Source organism: Typopeltis vanoorti, chromosome 11 (assembly GCF_054136105.1).
Source record: "Typopeltis vanoorti isolate ZY-2024b chromosome 11, IOZ_Tvanoo_1.0, whole genome shotgun sequence".
NCBI classification, from domain to species: Eukaryota; Metazoa; Arthropoda; class Arachnida; order Uropygi; family Thelyphonidae; genus Typopeltis; species Typopeltis vanoorti.
The window spans coordinates 91,613,104-91,640,198 of record NC_143559.1 but is presented as its reverse complement, the minus strand read 5'-3'; the positions used below and the strand labels follow the sequence as shown (position 1 = coordinate 91,640,198).

Sequence of the window (27,095 nt, the reverse complement as noted above, 5' to 3'; positions counted from 1 at the left end):
ATTTGTTCTAATTGCATTCTGTGAAGGGTATCCAAGGCATCGTCAGCTAGATCTCACTGACCATGGTTATGTCAGTGATATTTCTTGCATTCTGCAAGACAGATCTCCCAGTCTGATCATAAATGATAACTTTCTGTTTATTATAATAGCTGTTTTGACCATAATATAAGTGCGATTCTGATTGCTGAATCGAACTTATATTGTGGTCAAAACAGTTATTATAATAAGATAAGAAAAAATCCCTTGCCCTTGAGATAGATCATTTAACTCGGGAATCGGTCGATAAAAGGCTTAGTAAAAGTTCTACTAGTCAGGAAAGGCAGCCCCTAGGAATTTTGTCGCCCCGTGCAGTGGCATATTTTGCCGCCCCTTCTCCCTTATTTTTCGTATAGTTTATGCCAACTTTGCCGCCCCATTCAGTAGCATATTCTGCCGCCCCTTCTCCCTTATTTTTCGTATAGTTTATGCTAACTTTACCGCCCCAAAAAACTTATCGCCCCGTGCAAATGCACGTCTTGCACCGTCGGTAGAGCCGGCCCTGCTGCTAGTCGGTGATTAGAACTGAACATAAGGTCCTTTTTCTTCAGGAGATCTTGTGCCATGGAAGAACTTTTTTCCAGGTTTTTTTTTCCGCTGGTCCCTGGGTAGTCGATCATTGCCATTGGCAACGATCGACTAAACAGGAATGACACCTCTCTCTCTCTCTCTCGAAGTCGCTGAGTTCACGTCGTGTTGCTATACCACCTGTATTCAACTACTACAATGAAATACTGCTTCCTACTATCTGTATACTGGTTTTTATATTATTAATAAACCTGGAATGTTCCATAACTTCAATTAACAGGATGCCCATTCAGTTATTGATAGAAAGTGTATATAGTATCTCTCCTTTTATCCGGGAGGATATGTTCCAAGACTTCCCCTCCCCTCCCCTCCCCTCGCGGACACCTGAAACTGCAGATACTATCGAATCCTATATACACTATGTTTTTTTCCTATACATGCATACCTATATTAAAGGTTAATTTATAAATTAGGCACAGTAAGAGATTAACAATAACTAATAATAAAATAGTGCAATTATAACAACATACTGTAATAAACGTTATCTGAATATGAATGGAATCTTAGAACTTCAGCAGACGTTATTTTTTATTATTTATTTATTATTTTATGAAGTCGAGAACTTTCACCTTTTCGCTTAAAAGGAAGCCCTTTATGGCTTCTTTTTGGCATATCCGAATTGCCAGCATCACTAATCTTGCACGTTGAGGCCATTATTTAATAAAGTAAGGGTTACTTGAACACAAGCACTGCAATACTGCGACAGTCGATGTGATAACCGAGAACTACTCAGAACGGCACGCGATTTAAAACTTTTGAATGGCTTATTTCTAGAATTTTCCATTTAATATTTTTAGACGGCTACTAAGTGAGTAACAGGCTGGTAGAGTATACAGTACAGCATGGATACGCTGAACAAAGGAGTGATTCACGTCCCAGCGAGACGGCGCGAGATATCATCACGTTACTAATAACGGCGCTCAATTAAAAATATAAATTGTTTATTTCTGGAATTTTCCATTTAATATTTTCGGACCGGGATTGAACCCTGATAACTGAAACTGCGGATAAGAGGGAGAGTGGAACTACGGTAATTACTATCATTGTTGTTGGTGGGCAGTAGATGGCCTGTATGTAGTTGGAAAATTAAGTAGTGGATACCATGAGTTGTGTGTGCAGTTCGAGGATTAAGTAGTGGAGGGTGCAGTGTAATGGAGTGGAGTAGAGTGTCATCGCGCGATGAGTCCTTGGATTCATTGGAGGTATTATGTAATAATAATAATATTCACACAAGGGTGCAGCACCCTGTCTCATCACTGTAGGATCTGGATATGACTGAACGAGTAAAATTTTCATCACGTTAGCATTCAGTAAAAGATGCAATCTTTTATGTTGCAATTTTTTAAGTTAGTTTACTAGGTATCATCATCATCATCATCATCATGCTTTTCAAGGATTTAGGCCTAGAGTGGCCTGTTCTGGCTTTAGAGGTCATAGTTAAATCTCTTTAGAGGACGTGCTTTATTTTCTTTTTCCTAATGGTTCGTACCTAGTACTTTACTAGGTATGTTACACGAAATTTATTATAGTAAAGTCCTGACCCTAGGAGGTTTGAATAAGAATAAAGTATATTCTATGTAGAAAGTTTATTTTTCACTTGGTTAGACTATAATAAATTTAGTTTAATCCTTTATCCAAGCGTGAGCAAACAAAGTTTGCACCTGAAAATATATTCAGGGCTGGGGTAAGAGAGTACAACACCGGGCAACTCATAATAAAGGTGGAGCAAGCTAAAATCACTCCTATCCCAGTATCTCCCATAATGCAAAACACATCTCCTTGCGGATATGCATGATGTTATGCATTAAGGGAAGGGCCACTACCCAGACTAGTTTCTGCCTTTATTGAGGTCTCCTCAGTGGGAGCCAGGCCCAGAGGTGGCGATACCAGGCAGAAGCAATAGTGAGGTCATCTTTACCTATAGGAGTTGCCAAACGATGTGCCACCTTTTTATTAAATTATTCTGGATTTAGAGAGAGATGTTGAAAGTTTATTTTTCACTTGGTTAGACTATAATAAATTTAGTTTAATCCTTTATCCAAGTGTGAGCAAACAAGGTATGGGCCTGAAACTATCTTCAGGACTGGGGTAAGATAGTACAACACCGGGCAACTCGTAGCAAAGGTGGAGCAAGCTACCATTACACCTATACCACCACTCCTGTCCCAGTATCTCCCATAATGCAAAACACATCTCCTTGCGGATATGTATGATGTTATGCATTAAGGGAAAGGCCACTACCCAGAGAAGTTTCAACATTTATTGAGGTCTCTTCAGTGGGAGCCAGGCCCAGAGGTGGAGATACCTGACAATTGACAATTGGCATTTATGACTTAAGGAGTGAAGCGAAAAGCTTTTCAAATTCCCCATTGTCTGTCACGGTCACAGTGAGAGAAAATATTATGAGCAGTTTGCTCGCCCAGAATGGGCATGGAGATTATACATCACTGAAGGAAGTTAAAATGGCTTTTGGTCTTTTGTGTTTGATTGTATCTGTAGGCTCATAGGCTACAGCTTGCTGAACTAGATCATTGGGATGAGTGGACGTCTTTAGGAAGAACTTTGCAGCTAAAGTCTGCAGGAAGGAGAAGACATAAGGAATATTTGTATCTCAGTGAAGTTGATGATTTCTGACGAGCCATGGGGCATTTAGGATTATTCTCAAGCATTTGTTCTGAACCCGTTGCAATTTGATAATATTTGTAGTGGAGGTGTGGCTCCAGGCTGGAGAAGCATAAGTAACTATAGCACGAATCGTCAGCTGGTATAAAAGCAGTTTGATTCTGATGTTTAGCTTGCTGCTTCTGTTTATTAGTGGGTAGATCTGAGCCATGGCTTTAGATGCCTTTGCACATGTAGCCTTGATGTGTTGGCTAAAAGTTAATATTTTGTCGAGGACGACACCTAAGTAATTTGTTTCCCTCTGCCAGGGAATTTTGGTGTTGAATAATAAATGTCTCCTACAGGAGATATCGACCTTTTTGTGAAGAGAATAGCTGAACGTTTTAGGGGATTTACTTGCAGTCTCCATTTGGAGAACCATCTTTTTAATTTTAGGTTTTCTTGAAGTTTTCTAGTAACGAAATATGGTCGAAGAGATCTGACTAATAATGCTGTGTCATCTGCATACAGGGCCATGATGGATGCCATTGGGCTGTGCGGGATATCAGACATGTATATAGAGAATAGCAATGGAGCCAGTAGTGATCCCCGTGGCCCTCCAGCCAAGATGGGTCACTGAGATAAGGTATTGCCGTTAATCTTGACTTGCATGGTCCCGTTTTGCAGATATGAACTAACTAAATGTGTCAATTTCATTGAGATACCAGCTGAGATAAATTTATGTAGCAATCCAAAGTGCCATATTTTGTCAAATGCTTTGGATAGGTCAAGAACAACACTCCCGTGTATTGACGCCAGTTGTAGCTAGTAGTAATGATGTATTCCACAATTCTCTGGATTTGGTGAGTAGTACTGTGGTATTGCAGAAAGCCGAACTGCTCTTTAGGAAGGATGTCTAGTTCATTTATTGAGGCTTGAAGACGTGCGAGGATGACCTTCTCCGCAATCTTGCCTAGGTTGGAGATGAGATTGATTGGACGATAATTTTGAGGCAGGTGAGGATCCTTGCCTGGCTTATGTATATGAATTACATCGGCCAGTTTCCAGGTGTAAGGAAAATAGTGAAGAATTAGGATTGCATTTATAATTGTGGTCAGTGCACTACTGCTTTTCGGGGCAGAAGTTTGATCACCCGATTAGTAATGCCGTCTGGCCCAGGAACTTCTTTGTTCTTTAATTTTTTAATAATGTAATATATCTCAGCAGGTGATGTTGGTGCAATATGGTCAGTGCTGGTGTCAGGAAGTTTGAGTGAGTGTCTGACCTTGCTGTGAATCTTATATATGTGGTCAAAGTCAAGGTTTTCATACAAAGGCCTGCATTGCTCCTCCAAATTGTTTGCTATAATTTCTGCTTTGTCTACATCTGTGTGAGCAAGGCCGTGGTCAGAGAATATTGGGGGAAGGGATCTATCTGTCTTTGTTTTTGATATTTTTCAGTAGTCCCCAGATGGAGTGATAAGTAGGTGAAATGGAGACTAACTTTTCTTCCCATACTTGGTCTCTGTAAGCTTTGAGTACATCTCTTACTGCCCCATTTAATCTGTTTAGAGCTATTTTATCTTGTGGTGCACACGTGTTACAGAATCTTTTTCTAGCTCTGTTTTTGTCTCTGATCAAGTTCATGATGTCTTCAGGCAAACGATCTGGCTTGCGGGCAGATTTGTAGGAGATAGCTACCGGTATAGCAGAATTAATGTGTTGTGTGAGATTTGTAACTGCAGTTTCTACTTCTTCTTTAGTGCATATGTGAGGAACAGGTTCAATATAATTCTTGAGTGCTGTTGACAGTCCTTCCCATGCTATGTAGGAGTGCGAAGGAGGAGACAAGTATTCTTGTTTTCCCAGCTGTAGTAGAATTGGGTTGTGATCGGCTGATAGTTCATCCATAGATATACTGCTGTATTGAAGTTTGATATCCTGCAGAATAGCTATATCCAGGATGTCAGCAGTGCCAAACGTACTGAGATGAGTTTGTTAGGTGGGGCCTGCCATAACAGCATTTCTTGATCCTAAGTAATTGGAAACAATGCAACCATTATTGTTGGTGGTTGTGCAATTCCAAGCAGGATGCTTGGAGGTCAGATCCCCAGCTATAATGGTGGGCTCTCTGACGCATAAGATGGCATTTAGGTCAGAGTGTAGTAGAGATTTTTGGGGAGGGTTGTAAGCTGAGTAGATTTTCAATCTGCTAGCGGAGCTGGTGACTACTTCCACGCCTGTGATCATTAGTGGTAGAAGTGGTTAGTGGTAGAAGGGTTGCTCACAGTGTGGTGCTTAATGTAATTTTTTATGAAGATGGCAGTGCCGCAGCCTCTGTAGAGTAATCTATCATTTCTGTATAGGCGATAATCCCTTATTTTAGGATTGTCTGAGGGTCTTAAATGAGTTTCACTGATTAATATAACATCTGGTTGATACCTATATGTGAAATCTCGGAGTTCCGGAATTTTGTTTTTGAGGACATTTGCATTCCAAGCAACGATCTGAAGAGATGCTGGAATGAGTTTGCTACTATTCATTTATGAGCGCTCTGAGGATGACCTGGGTTTCACGAAGAAATATTTTAGTGGAGGTTGCAATAGGGTTTGAAAGGCTGAAATCTTGTAGCATGTTTGCTAGTGAGGCCGTAATAACAGCTGTTAGATTTTTAGGTGCTATTGGTTGATTTTGTTCTGGTATTGGTCTATTTGTACGGGTCACATCGACATAACTTCTTGTTTGCTTTTGGGTGTCTCTATTATTGGAGGTCTCCGACTGTGGCCGCTGAGTCTCAGATTTTGATGCCTGGGCCTCTGGTATTCATATACTGTAGGAGGAGGGCTGATTGACTGCCTCCATCCGTCTGTTCTTTGGGCGCTGAGTACATCCTTTGTAGTTCGCAGGATGAGGGCCACTGCAGTTGGCACATTTGGCCGAGGTGGTCCTCGGCTTTGTGCAGATATTGGTTGGGTGGCTGTCCCCACATTTCAAACATCTATATTCCGCTCTACATAAATTCTGGGCATGGCCAAACTTCTGGCACCTGTGGCATTGCCCAGAAGATGATCTTTTCTGGGGTGGTTCTGGTGTGAGGAATGTTTTTAAGTTGTAGATATTTTTGTAAATTTTATGAATTTCTACTAGGGGAGATACCAGGCAGAAGCAATAGTGAGGTCATCTTTACCTATAGGAGTTGCCAAACTGTGTGCACCTTTTTATTAAATTACTCTGGATTTAGAGAAAGATGTTGAAAGTTTATTTTTCACTTGGTTAGACTATAATAAATTTAGTTTAATCCTTTATCCAAGTGTGAGCAAACAAAGTATGGGCCTAAAACTATCTTCAGGACTGGGGTAAGAGAGTACAACACCGGGCAACTCGTAGCAAAGGTGGAGCAAGCTACCATGACTCCTATCACTGCTGCTCACACTTGGATAAAGGATTAAACTAAATTTATTATAGTCTAACCAAGTGAAAAATATACTTTCAATATCTTTCTCTAAATCCAGAGTAATTTAATAAAAAGGTGGCACACCGTTTGGCAATTCCTATAGGTAAAGATGATTTCACTATTGCTTCTGCCTGGTATCTCCACCTCTTGGCCTGGCTCCCACTGAATAACCTCACTACCACTACCAAGACGAGTTCAAAACTAGTCTTGGTAGTGGCCCTTCCCTTAATGCATAACATCATACATATCTGCAAGGAGATGTGTTTTGCATTATGGGAGATACTGGGATAGGAGTGATGGTAGCTTGCGCCATCTTTGCTACGAGTTGCCGGTGTTGTACTATCTTACCCCAGTCTTGAAGATATTTTCAGGGGCAAACTTTGTTTGCTCACACTTGGATAAAGGATTAAACTAAATTTATTATATTCTATGTAGTGTATCAGTGATGCAGAATAGAAATCCCTTGAAAATTGCAAAGTAAGGGTCTGTTTTAGTGACATTACTATTTAACTTGTATATTAATGATATTGGCAAAGATTTGGATGGAGATGTTCAGTTGTTTGCAGATGATGCAAAGTAAAGATGTTGTGGCCTTGCAAGAAGACTTGAATAAATTGAGTGATTGGGCAAGCAAATGGGGATGTGAGTTCAAAGTTGCAAAATGTAAGGTTTTAAAATTTGGAAAACAAAGATGGGATGCAGAATTTATGCTTGGTGAGAATATATTGTTGGAGGTAGAGGAAATAAGAGATCTGGGGGTGATCTCTTATTTGGATAAGGATCTAAAATTTAGGGGACACATCCCCAAAATTGTGAATACAACACAAAGACTTCTGGGAATGATGCAGAGGACAACACTGACGTGTAGAAGTAGGGAGATTCTTGTTCCATTGTATATGGCTTTGATTAGGCCACACATGGACTATTGTGCCCAGATTTGGTCACCGGGTTTTCAGAAAGATGAAGAGAGGTTGGAGAGGGTCCAACGGCGACTTACTAAGGTAGTTTCTGACATCTGGAATGTTGAGTATGAGGAAAAATTGAGAAGATGTAATTTGCAGAGTCTGGTGGAGATATGATAGAGACCTACAAGTTGGTAAGGGGTTGTTATAAGATCAGTGGTGGAGAAGTTCTACAGAGAATAGTGGGAGATCAGGGGAGAACCGGAGGTCATCCCTGGAAACTGTATAAAGAGGGTGTGTGAGTAGGGGAGTGAGAGGCAGGTTTTTTTCGTGCAGAGTTGTGAATGATTGGAATGCCTTGCCTTAGGGTGTGGTGTCTGCAAGGAGTTTGAGTGTGTTTAAGACACGGTATGATGAGATGTGTGCGTGATAAAAGGACCTCCAAGATGAGTCTTTGAGTCCATGAGGTTTTGGGAAATAATAATAATAATAATAATAATAATAATAATAATAATAATAATAATAATAAACAATGCCTTATCTCCAGAATATTACAGTATCACCAGAAATTCATGTTGCTCTGCATGTTTTTAAAATTTTAATTTTTATCTATTGGACTTTGGACTCCTTCATGTTCTACCACACGACCAATTCAACCTAACAGCCTGTGGTCACGTGTTTCACCTACCTTTTAGCGTCGATGGAAGTGAACTTAGGCTCTTCTGACGAACAGGAAGCGTCTTATGTTTTCATGACGAAATGTAACTTCGGCCGTCATAACCAATACAGAACTTTCCATCAAACCGAGGAAGCGGTGTACCGAAAAAAGAAAGTAATATAGAAATTCTTAGGGAGGAAAAGGAGGAGAAAGATGATTTTCAAATATACGAATCGTAATTTAAACATCCCTTTTTAAGTGTAGTGTGGCTTCATAATTGTTGGTTTAGTAAACGGGAATATGGGAGATAGAAAAACGTGTGTATTTTGAAAATTGACGAATAATGTATGAACTAGATTTGATTGTTCTCTAATTGTATAAAGGTAAGGAGTTGATTATTAGGAAAATTTTGAAATTTTCAGGGGAACAAATTCATCACTAATACCCATATTCTAATTTTACCAACTGAATATTAACTATGTAATATGTATATTGAATATAGCATATCCAATCAACAATATTATTATGTGACACCTCCAGAGAGTCCAAAGACTCATCGAGGGAGAGTGTGGCAACAGCATCGAACGATTGTTTCCTTCCAACTACTAACCTCGCTCAAACTTGCTTAACTTTTTGTATGAGCCATTAGTATCAGAGGCTATACCAATCGACTAACCTTTGCTGGCGTTAGATTGCATGTATTTAATAACTGCTTAGAAGTAACTTTTCTACAGATGAAATGTAATTAACATACAAAATTAAAGCGCTCAACTGAAAACCTTATCACAGCACAGCATAAAAATAAGTTAAAACTGCAGGTATTTTTTGCAGAATGCTACAAATGTTTTTAACATTTACAATTGTACAAATGTTTTTAACATTCAGAAATTCCCCATATAATGGACAATGCAGATATTATACTGCCAAATCTTATATATTTATGTTGATTATTATCGTTCTTTGTGTAATGCTGACTTGATTATGTAATGAAATGACTTGATTAGCATTACCTGTTAACATTCCATGAACGGCATGTTATTATTTAATAGACTTCCAAAGTCAGTAGACTTACTGTCATATTGAATCTTGAACTAGCTCACACTTTTCACATTCACTAAATCTACTGGCAAAGGTTTGCCACTCATCTATAGCTTACCAGGTAAAACTCTTACATACAGTTTATATGGATAGTTGTCCTTTCTCTCTCCTGGTATACTCCAGTATTAACCAGCATGAAATTGGAAGTTTTTCTTTTGGTAATACTGTTGATGGGGGATGATGATGTTTTTTTTTTTTTTTTTTTTTTTTCCCCAAAAGGATGTTTGCCTCTTTACAAGGCCTTACTTTATTGTGCACAGGTCTGGTTTCCATGGTGATTCTGATTTAAGGAGTGTCAAAAATGATAATCAGGATTGTGGAATATAGATTATGAAAACAGACTGAGAATTTGTAGGCTGCACACAATAGTGAACAGGAGATAGAGGAGTGATATGATTGAAACATACAAACTTCTGAAAGGGTTATATAGAATTTCAGTAGATGGAATTTTTCATTTTATGGAGGATGGGGAAAAGACATGAGGGCATCCATGGAAGTTGATAATGAATGCTGTCAAGAAGGGGGTTAGGGCTGGATTTTTCTCTCATAGAGGAGTGTGTGACCGGAATGGATTGCCGTTGGATGTTGTATGTGTGCAGGTAACGTGAATGAATTCAATTACAGGTATGATAGCTGGTGTGAAGAGTATGGCCTCCTTTGATGAGTCCCTGACTTCCTGGAGGTCTTTCTTAATAATAACAATAATTCACTGAATGAATGTTTTTTCTTTGTACCTTTTACTCCCATTTTTCCGTTTGAGTAGTCCAAATTATTACTTTTGAACCCAGCAAGAGGACTTTTATAGTGTAGAAATTATAAAGGAAAATATTACATGCTACTAAAGGAGCAATGTTGCCTTAAACTTGGCTACAGAGTAAGAGCACAAAGGAGCTACTCCTCTCCAATAAACCAGAGCGCAGCAAACCATGTGACAAGTGTTACGTGACTGATGTTATCAGAACTCGTGTCACCAGTGTTCACTAGAAATAACAGTACTGCATACTGCTTCCTAATATAAAGTGGTAACTTATACAAATTTAAAAACTCAATCCAACTAAAAGAACACAGATAATTCAAAATGGCTAAAAATATTGATTTTTAATAACTTTAACAATTTGATATTACTAACTGTATTATCACATGAAACTAATACAAAATTAACAAAATAATTACAACCCAAACTATTAATGAAAACAAATTTAAGACCAAGTGTAACAGAAAAATGAAACAGTTATCAGTGAAAAAGATATGATAAACTAAATACAATCTAAACCACACAGATATATGAGCACTAAGATAACCCAGTACCACACTGCTTAAAATAACTGCCATGAAAACCGGTACCAAAAATATAAGATTTTACAGTACCTATGGCCTACAGACTTAGCCTTTTACAGTCAGTAAAAACAACATATTTCCACTTCTGGTATCAAGAAACACACAGGAATACTGCAATCATTGAATACAAGACCTGCTATTACCACATCCTATAGCACCTCTGCCCTGTGATCCTTGAAGTTAGTAAAGTCAACATATTACTACTGTTGACATCAAGAGACTCATACCATAGTTTCCCCCAACCTGCTGCCTTCAGTAATTAACCTCACACTTTGAAAGTGAGTAAACCAGCATATTGCCACTGGTAGCAGAAATAATTTTAAAAAAGTACCATTTCTTATGTCATCCAGAAAAAAAAAAAAACACTTTCTTATAAAAACAATAAAATTGTATATCACGACAGTATTTTATTCTACAGTTCCATAGTATTTATTCTCTATATATCGCAACCTCAAGTGCTCACTAAGTGACCCACTCAGGAGTGGTGAACTCCTGCCACTCTTGTACTCACTTTAGTGAGTACAGGAGTGGCAAACCTGAGGTACCTGATGTTGGACAATGCCTTACTTCACATAATATACATCTGTTATATTATCTGTAGATTGGTCCCTATCCTTCTTTCTTCCTTTCATTTATTCATTCTCCCCCCCCACCCCCTCCCAATGCTATTAGAGTATATGAGGACTAGGATGAACATTTCCCCATCTTACTTTGTTCTTTGTGTGCAGTGAGAGTCTGCCTTCTCACTCTCACCATGCCCAGCTAAATCTAGAGGGAAAATGCAGCAGAGAAGTGGCAAACCAGCTGTATTAATATTGCCAAAATTCCCTATGAATAGAGAATCATTATCGAATCAAGATAATGCTACCACATCTGGAGGCATCCAACATGGCTGTTTTTAGATCACAGGAAACAGCTGAGAAATATGCTATGTGGTCAGCTCAAAAATAACCCACCTCCTAACATTGGATGTAAGGACTCTTCTTAAACCAGGAAAGACCAAGTTGATGGAGATAAAACTAGAGAGGATTAGGTGGATATAATAGGTATTGCTGAAATACACTAGCCAGGAGAAGGCATGGTAAATTTGAAGAATGGAAAACTGTTTTACTCAGGAAGAAAATATAACACCCATAGAGAGGGAGTCACAATATTAATCAGTAATCGCTTGCAGAACTCTGTCTTAACCTTAGAGTCACATGGTCCAAGAATTATAACAGATTAAAAGGAAAAGAAAACGAGATTTTTTTTTTTTTTTTCAAAATTACTCAGATTTATGCACCATATCAATCATGTGAAGATGAAGAATTAGATACCTTCTACCAGTAACTACAAGATCTTATTAACAAAAGAAAAAGGATATCCTAATAGTAATGGGAGACTTCAACAACAAGGTAGGGAGATTTACACCAGGATATGATGAGCAAATTTGGAGTGAAAGAGATGAAAGACTGCTGGAATTCTGTGAACATAACAATCCATTAATCTCAAACACCATGTTTTTTCATAGACCATCATGCAAATGCACATGGACATCTCCAGATGGTATAATTAAAAATTGTATTCATTACATTCTGATCAAAAATAACTTGAAATCCTCAATCCAAAATGTAAGAATACTAAAGAAAGCAAATTTTGACTCTGATCATGAATTACTAGCTGCAAAAAGTAAACTGAAATTTAAAAATAGCAAACCAAAGACCCTATAATACAAACATAATAGAAACAGAGTTAAAGCAAATAACCTTTGACAGTGTAGAAAATACATGGAAAATGGGCAGAGCAGTTATGGTAAATGCTGCAAGAAAAACACTTGGTGCAACAATTAGAACAAATAACAAGTGGATAATCACAAAAATTTTGGAAACTTTAGAAGAAAAAAAGAGCTGCAAAAAATACTCTGAACAGAGAAAATACAGAGAAAGCAATATTATTAAAGACTGAAAAACAAAACAGGTAGAATGTGCAATCTGCTAAAAACACTTGATTAGAAGAAAAAGCAAAAATCTATGAAGAAGCCAATAAAAAGAATGATAGCAAGACTGTATATAAAATTATAAAAGAATTAACAAACAGACCACTAAAAATGAATGATAAAAACAATATTGAAACTGTAACAATTCAAGAGATTAAAAAATTTGGAAAGAATATTACCACATACTTTTCTGGAGAGAAGAGGACTGGAAAAACACAAACAAAAAGATAGAAAGAGAAAAACAACAATTCATAATAAAAGAAGAATTTCTGAATGCAATAAACCAAATGAACATATTTAAGTCACCTGGTTGTGATGAACTTCCTACTGAACTGTGGAAATATGGTGGTATAGCATCCACGAGTTTCTTGCTTGAACTTTTTAACCAAATACTATATGCTTGTGAAATTTTAGGTGACTGGAAAACAACATACGTATAGCCGAACTAGTTGGCCAAGTGGTTAGTGTATCTGCTCTCCAGCCAAAAGGCTGCGGGTTTGAATTCTGCTGTGGGCATTGATCTTTGTGATTGTCTGTGGAAATACTAGTGGTGGTAGTGGTGGTGGTGGATGGTAGATGGCTTTGATGTAGTTGTGGTTAGTTGTATTGTAGTTGATGGATTGAGTGGCTATAGAGTAGGTGCCCTCCATCGATGAGTCTTTTGACTCCCTGAAGGTGTCACGTAATAATAATAATAATAATATACTGCAGTTTTATTGACTTTAAACAAGCATTTGATTCCATTGATAGGAACAAAATGATAAACATCTTAAAATATATTACGTTAGATTCAGAACTACAAACCTTTATTACAAATTATTATAAAGATTCCAAAACAACTGTCAGATTTAATAAAATAAAAACAGACAAATTCAAAGTAGAAAAAGGAATTATGCAGGGTTGCCCACTCTCACCAAATTATTTATTATCTTGCAGTCTCATTATTTACATCAATACTTATAGCCCATTTGCTTATTTTCTAAAGGAGCACCTTTAGTATTAAACCATTGGCTTAATTCTAGGAGTAGCTCCTACTAATACGTAAAACTTTTATTCCCTTGAGCTCTGAAGATAACTCATATGTCAAAATGACTCACACACCATAAAAGCATATTTTCTTTTTTTTTATCTTTTTATTTTTAATTTCTTTCTTTCATTCTTCATATGAGCTTATTACGGCACCACTGTATGTATTCCTCCGTTTTTAATTTTTAATTTCCATATTTTCATATTTTTAAAATTTCCTCTAGTCGGTGACTAGAATAGAACTTAAGACTCTCTTTCTTTGGGCAGTCTAGTGGTGTGTGAACAGCATGCACGCACACACACACACACCACTTTCACTGAGCTACACAGCCGTCAAAGTCCTATATGTGTGGCAACTAGAATTGAACTTACGAAGCTCCCTCTTCGGGCAATCTATCACCATGGATGGCACACACACCACTTAGACTGAGCTACACAGGTGCTCTAAAAGGTGTTTCAAACTTACTTTATTATTTTCTACACATTATCTACAAACAGAACAACACGTCAGTCAGAGAACAAGCATTTGTAAACAACTTAGATGACTGAAAGTTATTATTTGGTTCTTTTCATTAAAAATTGAAACGCACTATTTGATTTTTAAGACCATGAATTTAATAAACATTTAAACAAATCATCTACTAGTTTCACTAGCTGTAACTGTCTAGCTTTGTCAAGATGAGAAAGGCTATGCTAGATTAAATACAAAAAAAAGAATGAAGTAACAGGTTAAAAACAGATAAATTGGAGAGCACGTGTGACATCACATGCATAAGGTGTGAAGACTTAGTTATTGTTATTAAGTCATGTTTTATAATTTTTTACATAATTTAGTTCCGTTAAACTTAATGAGTTTAACAGATTTTTTCACGTCTTTTAATATTATTCCCTGGTTTCTATTGAGATTATTTCCTGTTCGTAGGACTACTGCAGCTTCTTTAAAGGTTCCACATCTAAAATCCTCTTCGATATATGGCATGGAACTGTTGTCCCAATCTATTGAATGGGTTGAAGTTGAGAAATGATGTGCTAACCCTGAGGTGTCTGTTCTATTATTGACATCTCTGACATGTTCCTTTCGAATTTCTAAGCTTCTTGAAGTTTGGCCTATGTAGGTAAGTCCACACGTACATGATATGCTATAAACACCTGCGTATTTGTAGAAAGCGACGCTATCCTTAGTGGATCTTAATAACTGTCTTCTGGTTGTGGTAGGTTTAAAAACAATGCTGATGTTAAAAAGTCTCATGATTCTTACTATTTTGGTGGAGACTGATCCGGCATAGGGTATGACGATGGATGATACGTACTGGGTCGTCCGAGGTTGTTGCTGGAGGTGTTTCTATAGAGAATTTTGTTGATTATATTTTGAGGATAACCATTTTGTGATAGAGTTTTTGATATAAGTGAAAGCTCAGCAAGTACGTCTTTTTCCCCTTTTTAATGATATTTTTGGCTCTGCTTTTTAGCATATGTATAATGCTCAGTTTCTGTGCATAGTGATGATTGGATGTATAATGGAGATAACGTCCTGTATCTGTAGGTTTATGATATATTGTAAGTTTGATATTTCCATTAACTTTTTTTTAACTAGTACATCTAAAAAGAGTAATTGATGATTGTTTTCCAATTCTAATGTGAATTTAATTTTATGATGGAAGGAGTTAATTTTTTGGAGGAACTCATGTAAGATATCTTCGTTATCTTTCCAGATAATGAACACATCATCAACATATCTTCACTAGACTGATAGTTTTGGATTTATTTTTGCTAGGATGTTATTTTCTAATTTTTCCATAAACAGGTCCACACACGGTGGTGACAGTGGACTGCCCATGGCTAAGCCTTCTAGTTGTTGGTATACTAAGTTGTTAACTTTAAAGTAGTTGGACTTGAGACAGTGGCAGAATAGTTGCATAATATCATTTGGAAAGAGATCTTTTGTAATCTTAATGACTTCTTCAATTGGTATGTTTGTGAACAAAGAGACCACATCCAGACTTGCCAATAAGTCTGTGTTGGATATATTAATGTTTTTAAGTTTTTCAACGAAGTGTTGAGAATTCCTTATATATGAAGCTGATTTCCTTATCTTCTCTTTTAATAGGTTAGCGAGGTATTTGACTAGTAGGTATGTTGTTATTATTATTATTATTATTATTATTATTATTATTATTATTATTATTATTATAAAAACTTCCATGGAGTCAAAGACTCATGTGGGAGAGTATACGCGAAAAATTATAAAACACGACCTAATAACAATAACTAAGTCTTCAACGCCTAATGCATGTGATGTCATTCGTGGTACAGCACATGTGCTGTACCACGAATAAGGGCAAACACCTTTGTAGTGAAATTGGAAGAACGATGGCATGTTGTGCTCTTTGATTGGAAAAGGCCCAAGTTCAATCTTGTTTTGACGAGAAGAATCTTTATATGGGCTTTTTCAGTTGAAGGTGAGTTAGTCGATCTCATAGGTAGCAGGATCCTGGAGGTAGCAGGATTTTTTCTCCCGAAAACTTGAATTTTTCCTCCTGCATACAGACAAATCAGCCTTGCGAACACACACAATTTACAGACAAAAAAATACTAGTGGTGGCATTGATGTAGATCAGGCGTAGCCAACTTCATTCAATATGAGGGCCAATATATGATGAGTGGTAGCGTCATGGGCCACACACTTTTAGACAGAACTTAATAAAAATAAACCCTGCATTTTTTTCAAGGCAATAGTTATATGTATTGAATTACTATATTTATTAAATCATTTTACTACTGGGAGAACAATATAAAATACTTGATTGATTTAAATATAAGTTGTTAAATTAAATTTAATTACATATTTCTGGATTTTTACATGTAACACAACTTAATGAGAACACTGTGGGCATTCATGTGCGGCAACAAGTTCATCAAAGTCGATTTTCAACGATGATGACGATATTCGTAACAAATCCTGAGTCATCAGTTGGTCAGCTTCTTTGTGACGATTTAACCGCCCTCATAGTTGAGAAAGTGTATTTACATATGGATGTGCTTCCAAACATAGATGCAATTCTCAAGATGAAATCACTCAATGCAGGATATTTTTCCCTTGGTACCAGTTTCCAAAAGTCAATGCCTATCTCCACCCTTGACTGTAAAAAGGGGTCACTTTGAAGGTCACACAACTCCAATTGAATAGTGTCATGCTGCTCTGAAATGTCGCATTTCAGTGGGTTGTTAAATAATGTCAGTTGTTGCCACATGTCACTGAAGTCAGAAAATCGTTTACTGGATTGCTCCAAAAGTTGGTCTAACATTGGCACAGAAAATTTGAAGTCAATGTCATGGTTCTCCTCCATCAAATCCCTGAAGGAAGGGAAATGTACCAAGATTCCTCTGACTAGGGTGAATTTAAAAACCTTCAGTCGACTTATGAACCCATCTAGGTGTCCAACTAAATCTGAGATTGTTTGGTTACGTCCTTATAACTTCACATTGAGTTCGTTCATGTGGTGTGTGATTGGAAAGTTAGAAAGGCGAGTAAGCTGTTAAAATGAGGATCACATATATAGTTTTATGATTAGTTCTTTGATTGTATTCTCGTTTTACTCTAAAAACTGTTTTATTTCCTTTCTCAAAGCAAAAAACCGTTTCAAACAGTTCCCTCTGCTTAGCCAACATACTTCTGTGTACAACACTAAATCGTCATATTCTGCCTCCATTTCTGTTAGAAAAGAAAGAAACTTGCGGTGTGTCAAGGCCCGATTTCAGCCCTTAATTAGATTTACAGTTTTCACAACATCCTCTTTCTCCAGAATTTTACCACACAGAGCCACCTGATGTATAATGCAATGCAATACAGGGCAATTGATTCCAGCCTTCCTTAGTAAGCCAACTAAGCCTGTTTGAATACCACGCATTGATTTGGCACCATCTGTCACAATAGCTGTGAGATTGTTGATGTCACCAGTACCATTTACAACCTTCATAACTGCATCATAAATGTCTTAACCTTTGGCTGTGATGACTCTAATGCTAATAGGTCTTCATTAATAACAAAGTCTTTGGAAACAGTTTGAATGAAAATTAGAAGTTCATCTGTATCTGTTATGTGAGTTGATTCATCCAGAGCCAATGAGAAGTAAGCTGAATCTGTAATAACACTTTTTAATTTATTTAATATGTGAGAACCTATTTCCTCGGCTCTTTCTGTTACAGCTTGTTTTGATAGTGGGACGCTTTCAAACTCACTGGCAATTTTATCTTCCCCAAATGCACTTGCCACTTTCACAGAACAGTGTTTTACAAATTCACCATCAGATGATGATTTTTTTTCTATCTACGATTTTCCTCCAAATCAGTCTGTTACCTGTCAAGACTCTAACATTATCAGATCTTATATTTCTGTGTTCTAAGACATTTTTTTACCATATCAATCCACCTATGCCTTGGTCTTCTTCTAGGTCTTTTCCTTGCCAACCTGGCAGAGAACACTTGTTTTGCTAATCTTTCCTTGCCCATTCTGTTTAAGTGACCATACCACCTGAGATTAGCTCTGCTAACGCATTCCTGGATGCTGACAATGTCAAGTTCTTTCCTAATATTCTTGTTTTTAATATGATATTGCCATTGATGCCATCTGTTCACGCTTCTAATCTTTCTCAGGACTCTCATATCTGCGGTCTCTAGTCTTTGGTCAAGTGTTTTACTTCTGACCCAGCTCTCAGATCCATAAGTTAAAACTGGTTTGAACACTGTCTTGTATACAGCTAATTTAGTGTTCGACTAATTTCTCTCTTATTCCATATGAATTTATTCAGTTGACTTCCTACCATACCAGCTCTGTGGATTCTGTTGTCTATTTCCATATTTAATTTACCATCTTCACTAAAAATCGTGCCTCAGTAGCAGAAATGTTTTACTTATTCTACAGGTTCTCTATTCACAACGCAGTTGATATTTTCAATGCTTCTGCCTATTTTCATTGTCTTTGTCTTGTTATTGCTGACCTTTATATCATTTTTATTACAACAGTTATTCAATTTAGTCAGGGAATCTTGCAGATTTGTAGCGGATTTATTTAGAAGTATAACATCGTCTGCAGAAAGCAAAGAGCTGGCATTAACATCTCCAATTTTGATATCAGGTTTAATACCACTTTCCTTCATAATGTGATCCATATAGATAATGAATAACAGAGGGGATAATGTACATCCTTGTCTGACACCAGATTTAACATTAAACCATCTTCCTGTACTTCCTTCAATTCTAACTGCTGACTTACAACTCAAATAAAGACTAAGTATTGATATAATGCCACAATCACACCATATAAGCTCCATCAAAATTCTTGACTCAATACAGGGGAAAGCAATTAGACTGATAAATGACCCATCTTCACCAACTCACTCCCCTCACTTTCACATAGACACTTGGTCTCTGCAATTTGTATATTCTATAAATATTTCCATGGGAAATGTTCATTTGAAACAGCATCAATAATTCCCCCACTCTGTGCTAAGTCCATTGGAACACATACAGCTACCGCCCAACATCCTTTCACAGTACACCTTGAAACCCACAGAACAAGTTTCTTTTCCAGTTTCTGAATCCAGCTTCACCAAGCTTTTCTTCCACAATCCTTCTCAACTGTTTCTCAAGTATACTTGCATAAATCTTACCAGGAACACTCAGTAGAGGTGAGTGTGAGGGGGGGGGGGGCAAGTGGGGGAATTGAAAGAACCAATGGAAAAAACTCGTTTTTTTTTTTAATAACATATATATACATATATATTATAAGGGATGGGCGGATCGTTTTTTTATATACAGGGTGTTCGGGATAAATTTGACATATTTATAATTAATTATATTTTTCCGTAAGTTACATGTATTAACACACACTTCTCTTCATTTAAAAGTTTGGACCCTTCTTCATTCATATACAAGATGTCAGAAAGGATGGATAGCTGGAACCCACCTGAATCATGGAAGAGAATAACTTGTATCATGATGATTCGTGCCCGCCATCAAAATAAGGATATTACGACTGCTGCCCAATGCTCCCTGAATACAGTAAAAACAATCAGGCATGAACTAGAGACTTGCAATGGTGACTACGAGGATGTAGCAAGAAGAAAGATCCCTAGCAGACGATCTGATTGCATTCGTACAGCAGAATTCCTCGCAAATCTGCAGGAACAGGTGTTGAAGAACCCTGGCATTGGAATTCGGGCTTTGTTCGTGGAGTTGCTAACTGTAGTCAAGCCCTGGATAACAAGGGTAGCCAATGGTAGGCCGTATGTATGGCAGCAGGATTCGGCCCCTTGCCACACCTCTGGGAAAAGTCAAAAATGGTTGTCTGAAAATTTCTACGACTTCACCAGTCCAAATGTTTGGCCTCCAAACTCCCCAGACCTTAACCCCATGGATTATTTTGTATGGGGCGCAGTTGAAAAAGACACCAATCGCACTTCCAGTAATACAAAAGCCCAGCTAATGGATAAAATTAAAACAGTTTTTGCGGCCCTTCCCAGGGAGACTGTAGCATCAGCTTGTTCGAGGTTCCGAAGCAGAATTGAAGCTGTGATCGATGCTAATGGTGGTTATTTTGAGTAAATCTTGTTGATAGTATTGTAATTAACTCTGCCTGTAATGTTTTTTTGTCAATTCATTAAATTTAATAGATACAAAGAAGATTTTCTTTTTCCTTACGAAACTGTCAAATTTATCCCGAACACCCTGTATTTATACGAGGTGGGAAAGGGTGAAAGGTGTTGAAAACAGCAACTCTCTGTTGCTGTATTCAGTTGCTGTTTTCAACCCCTTTCACCCTTTCCCACCTCATATAAATATATAAAAAACGATCCGCCCATCCCTTATAATATATATGTATATATATGTTATTCAAAAAAACCCGGGTTTTTTCCATTGGTTATTTCAATTCCTCCACTTGCCCCCCCCCCCCCCTCACACACACAGTAGTTTGGACAACACAAAAGAAGAAGAGCCACAACACCCACAAAAAGGTATGTGCAAATTTCTTGTCCTCTATGCAACATATATTTATTGATAAATATATATCTACAATGCCCTAAGAATCCGTGAGAAAAAAAGCCAATGTCATTTAAACTGGGGCACTCCTAAACAGAAGCAGGCAAATAGCCGTAAATATAATAATTGAAAATAATAGTTTATAATACACTAACCTTCACAGTCAGAAGATGACATTTTTCTTTAATGCAAGGTATTCACTTCCTAGAATAAGTGTTTTGCATTACGGGATGCCTACGACTGGTCAGTTGCTTTGGTCATGTACAGTCAAAGAATTACACAGGTAAACTTGTAGTGAAATCAACTGATTTGTTATGTAAGTAAGCAGTTATGAAGATATTTCACATGTAGACTTTTATTTACTTAAGCTGGGATAAAATACAGATGTAAACCATATAAGTTTGCAACTATGTGTTTCCATTGTTATTCATAGAACTTTATATAGATATATATATGATATATTTCAGATTGTTTAATATCCAGTTGTCAATTACTATATTTGTTTTATTAATTTTTCCATACTTTTATCCCCTTAAAAAGTATGGTACATTTTTTTTTTTAAATGCAAATTGTTTCTTTTATACATGAACTAATGTTTTTACTGTTTTTGCAGGATATAGAATTTGAAAGTTTAAAATGGCTGCTGTTGCTGCTACTACTACATTGAGGAAATTTTTTCAGAAACTTGTTAGCCATAGCTTTGTGGCAGCAAAATGTGGTATCCAGTTTGGATGCTTAATTTATTGTACTATGGAATTTGTAGGAGATTTTGTAATATGTAGTGGACCCTCTATGGAACCTACTATATTTTCAAATGATGTAATTCTAACAGAGCACATATCAGTTTTGAGAAGAAAAATAAATAAAGGAGACATTGTTATAGCTCGGTCCCCAACAAATCCTAAGCAGTATATCTGTAAGCGTATTGTAGCACTACCTGGTGAGAAAGTTAGGAAAGGTTTTCGTTCAGAGTTTATTCCTCAAGGACATGTATGGCTTGAAGGTGACAATAAAGGAAATTCAACTGACTCGCGTACATATGGTCCTGTACCCATTGGTCTGCTAAGAGGAAAAGCTGTATGCAAAGTATGGCCTTATGAAAAAGCTTTGTTTTTTTCTGATAAGTGATGTGAAAAATTACTAGATAACATGTTATCATTCAAAAAAAAAAAAAAACGTTCCTCCTAGTCCATCAGACCAGTATTTCTCCAAATAATAATTTTACAGATCAGATCTTCCAGTAAAAGAGAAAAAAAATAAAAAGTTTAAAATTAAACTTGCATGTCACGACAGTTCATTAAAAATTTAAAGCTGCAAGTCTGATCTTGAATTTGTCTTAGGTCTTGATTTTTATATAGTAGTAAGATCTATAGCAAAACATTTTGTTACCTTGCATATTACAAGTGAACAGGTTTGCTTCAGCATAACAATGATAGACATTGAAGATTTCTAAAGTTTTACAAGTTTTATTTGTCTTCAAGCAAACAAAAAAAAAAAAAAAATTGAGAACTTGGTTTGAATAAAAGATTTTCATCTGAAAAGAAATTACCTGTAGGCTGGAAGGAACTCATTTGATTAGTGCAAAATGTTGTATTTAATTATCAAATATTTTATATTTTATTTTCAAATGTAGTAACGAATTTGTCCATAACATCCATCACTCAGAAAAATAATTTTATACTTCACCAATTGCAAGATGTTTATTATATGTGAAATAACTTCTGTTTTCTAATTAATCTCTTTAAGATCTAAAGCTTTAGGTGCTGGCAATTATTCATTTTAACTATTTTTAATGATCTTAACTAATGCACATACCATAGATTGAACCCTAAATTGATGTTCACTTGCCAACAACTTCCTGTTCAGCATTATGATATTTTACAGTCTCTAAATCCAGCTTCTAGATATTTTTAGCCTCTACAAGTAGGAAACCTTGTACAGAATACACAGTGTACCTCTTATAAGCTCATTGTATCCCGACTGGTTTCTATATTTATAGGATGAAATTTCATCTCAGATTATCTGAGTTTTATTTATTTATTATTTTTTTATGTAAATCCCAGCCATGAAAGGTTGTAAACCTAATCACACTTGTGCTAAAAAGTTCAATAATCTGAAAACCATGTCATAGACATGAAAGATCTTTTTCAAGCTGCTTCAGGCCTTTAATAAGCAGGATGTTGGTTCTCACCAGGTGATGAAATTCACCTGCCACCTAAAGACGTTCACAAAATATCCATGTCCATAGCGGGATGCGAACCTACCACCTCTGGTTGGAGAGTGGGTAGGTGTAGATAATCTGGCTAGCCAGGCTAGAAAATCCAAGATGAAAAATTCCTGCTACCTCAATATAAGGCTCTCTAGCTCACCTGCAATTGAAAAAAAAGCACTTTTCTTTCACATTCCTCATGTCAACAACAAGAACTGAACTCAGACTTTTTCAATCAAAGAGTGCATGTTGCATCTACTTTTGCTGGGGAGGTTGAAGATCAGGTGGTACTATGATGTATCTGTCAAGGTATAGCGAACAGCATACCATTGAATTGAATTGAAACATAACTAAATAATATAGTAGTAATAAATTGTGTTCAACAGCTTATGTTGCAAATGTTTGAATTGTTTGCAAATACAATAATTTGGTTATTCTGATTATACAGTTTAGTTGATGTATAGTTCTAAGTGAAAGTATTCATTGCAAAGTATTTTTACCAAAATTGTGTTCTCTAAACTCCTTATTGAGATGTGGAGTGACTTGAAAAATTTCCATTTTTGGTCTCTTGGTAGGGTTTCTGGATTATTCAAAAATTAAGTGGATATTGAATACCACATTATTTCTTAGCCAAATAAGACACTCAAAGATAGAAAATCTAATCTAAGAGTTTCATGCCGAATGTAGAAAACTATATAAAGTTCAGCAAGTCTAAGCATAAGCCAACACCTGGTAGTGCAATGCTAGAGCAACTCGTAGTAAAGGTAGAGCAAGCTCCGATCATTCTTCTTGGGTTTCTGGATATTATCCAACTTTTAGCTCACCCATGGTACTAATATTTATATGCTAACAATATATTATGAATAGAATTCACATTAAAAAAATAAATCAATCTAGAAAAGTTGTGTGGTCTTAGAAATTTGTTTTGTACCTAACTGCAAGAAAAAAATTCAGTGCCTTTCTCAGTTACACACTGAGTCTCTGAATAAGCTCATTATTGCAATTGACTGTAATAATCTCTTGATTATCTGACACAAAACTGACCAGTTTAATTTAATTTTGTAAGTTAAAAATTTAAATTTAAACATCATAGTACCATGCAATTGCTAGTTCTGAGAACTGATGATTTTTGGTATGTTCTGAATTGTTAAATCCTTTTGTCAGCATCATGTGTTTATTTTAAATTTCACACCTAAACCTATATAAGCAAAACAATTGCTTTGTCACTCAAATGTGTTTTTTCTAAGTAGCACTGAATTTTATATTCAGTCATTATGTTTGTGGAGAAGAGAATTATCATTTTTTTATTGCTTTCATTTTCAGGATTTAAAATCTTATTTTATTATTATTATTATTATTATTATTACGTAACACCTCCAGGGAGTCCAAAGACTCATCGAGGGAGAGCATCTACTCTACAACTCTTCATCTCCACTTCACACCAATGCCATCTACTGCTGATCACTACCACTAGTATTTTCACAGACAATGACAAACATCCATGCCCACGGCAGAATTCGAACCTGCACAGCCTTTTGGCCAGAGAGTGGATATGCTAACCACTCAGCCAACCAGGCTGGCATAACATTTTTTTTTTTTTTTTTTTTTTTTTTTTTTTTTTTTTTTTTTAATATAGCAAAACTTTTCAGAATATACGTATGTCTGCAATATTTGGGTTTAGTATAAGTTCTTGGTAAATTTTATTTTGTATAGTGTATATATAAATACATATATGTAGTTGACCTCCTGTGAAAAGGGCAATGGAATGCTTGAATTTTTATGTTAAGCCATGAACGTTTAATTTGTTATAAAGTTATCAAAGAAGTTTTTATATGGATGGGTGGATATTTTTGGATATGTTTAGCTTATTTTTATTCCATTTACATTCAGAATTCTTTCTAATAATAATAATAACTATAATAATCTCTTAATTATCTGGTGCAAAACTGGCCGACCCATTTTTCTATTTATTAACTATTGCGCCTGTGGGTTAACCCTCAAAAAGGGTTAACCCACAGGCGCAATAGTTAAAAAATGAGTTGCTTATCATTGTGCATTCAAAATAGCCCATTAGGGTCTGCATTAGTGGTTAGTTGATTTGCCACTTGGAGATCCAGATAATTGATTGATTACTCTGATAACATTGTTTTCTGTTGTTATTAGTGAAAAATAAATTGAGAAACAATTTTTTTTTAAATTGTACAATGTTTTGGTTTAAAGTGTATAATCATGTTGTAAAAGACTGACTTAAACATTATATCCACTATTCTCTATGCAAAAAACCCTATTCCTCATTCACCCTTTCCTTTAGGAATAAATCCTGTGCCATTGGTTTATTCCTACAGGGAAATCAAGATATTCCTAGAATGGAATATTCTGATTCATGAAATATGACCATATAACAAAAGAACTTGGGATCTTCCATGGCTTGCACTATTGTCTCCTATATTCCAATGCCTTCCCCCTTTCCTTATAGAATGCATTGTTATTAGATTTGTTTATCTCATCTATATGCAGATTATTTGAAGACTAGCTGCATGAAGTTTATTTAAATTTGGTATTTGGAACATTCTCCTTACAAAAATTTTTCAAACATCCCAATTTATGTCTCATTTGGGCTATACAAAGGGCGAAACATAATTACACAAAATTATAATTGCAGTAACTGTGCTCTGGCTAGATAGAATAAGAATTTTGGATTTAGGGTATATACAAGAATATGTCTATCTATTTCAATTTTGGTTTCAGTCAGATCATTTTATTAATAAAATGATTTAATTAACTCTCTACTGGCTAAAAGAGTTTAATGAAATTTGGTAAATAGGCTATTACTTTATCAGATTGTTTTCGGTTTTGGTTTCATTTGGATTGCTAGTAGTTACTGACTCTTAACTTGTCAGATATTTAAACTGACTTGTCAAATAACCTCAACAGTCAGTCGAGGAATTTGAAGAATACACATTTGGCAATAGCTATTATAATGTCACAGACATTATAATAGCTATTGCCAAAACATCAGATAAAGACAATTAAAAAATCAACAGTGAACAGTTTCATGCTATATTTGTTTGTTACACATATTGATGGCAAAAAATTGACTAATACTAAATACCAGATTTCTATAGTTCTTTTTGCAGGTTGATAGGCCAACTGGATAGCGTCTCTGCTCTTCACTAAGTTATAGTTTCGAATTCCACTACAGTCATGGATTTCTGTCAGTGTCTTTAGGAGGGAAATGAACTTAATTTTTTTCATCTGGTTTGAGACTGCCACATCAGGTAGACTAAAGTTGCTTAAAAAAAAAAAAAAATTCATTTGATAACAATGTTTCCAGAATATCCCCGAGCTCATGGTACTCATATACAATACATTTACAAACATTCGTAGGTGGCTCACATTAAAAAAAATAAATAAATAAAAAAGAAGTCAAAAACAGTTCTTAGTTTAATTATCATGACAAATGGTATCACTATACAAGAATGCTGTTATGAAACAACTTCAATGTGCCTGCTTCTTCTTACCACTTCCAAGTCTCTTCAGCTAGGGGTAGAGGTGTTGACTATGTGTCTCCTATATGCTTTCTAGGTTATGGGATAACAGCCACTCGAGAATTGCAGAAAGTCAGTTTCATTTTTATGAAATGCTGATTTCACTTCCTAATCTGTGTTGCTATTCTTGAATTGCTCATAGTAATTACTTGCTTATATCAGCTAACCTGATTTGCCTAAACATCACATATTCATTGCCTCTACATTCCCCACTAAATATTCTATACTGCCATGATCAATTATTAAATATATTATAGTAGAGTATACTCTAGCAAACTGAAGTGTGAAGTACTATAAATGTATATGCATTTAAAAAAAAAAAAAAGTATATTTGCTTGCACTTTTTTGTTATGCTTCATGGTCAATTTATTGAAGGATAATTTCATATCTTAATTATTTTATTTAAAACAGAGTTCAACGTAAGCATTTAGCTTATACATAATTGAAATTAACTAAAATTTTGGCTTTTCTATGGCTAACAATGGAACTTTTGTCTTATCCAACTTAAAAATTTATTTTGATGTATTTAAATTGTAAATTTTTAGATGCTAAAAATGCCAAGATTATATGTATATTGAATCTATAGATAAACTATTTTTCGATCCTCGATGTATGTAAATAAAAG

At 35.9% G+C, this 27,095-nt stretch overlaps 1 protein-coding gene across 1 annotated transcript; it reads left to right on the top strand.

Annotated features, from left to right (window-relative positions):
• The first annotated feature begins 8,334 nt into the window (after positions 1–8,334).
• On the top strand, positions 8,335–24,699 carry LOC150101848 (mitochondrial inner membrane protease subunit 1). Its single transcript, XM_090400465.1, has 2 exons — positions 8,335–8,621; positions 21,327–24,699. Exon 2 carries the CDS (start codon positions 21,350–21,352, stop codon positions 21,839–21,841), a length of 492 nt encoding a protein of 163 aa, XP_090256591.1. The 5' UTR covers positions 8,335–8,621; positions 21,327–21,349; the 3' UTR covers positions 21,842–24,699.
• Positions 24,700–27,095: the final 2,396 nt, after the last annotated feature.

Excerpts from the sequence above, each read along its gene's own strand:
- LOC150101848 (XM_090400465.1), top strand. The coding sequence starts at position 21,350 with ATGGCTGCTGTTGCTGCTACTACTACATTGAGGAAATTTTTTCAGAAA.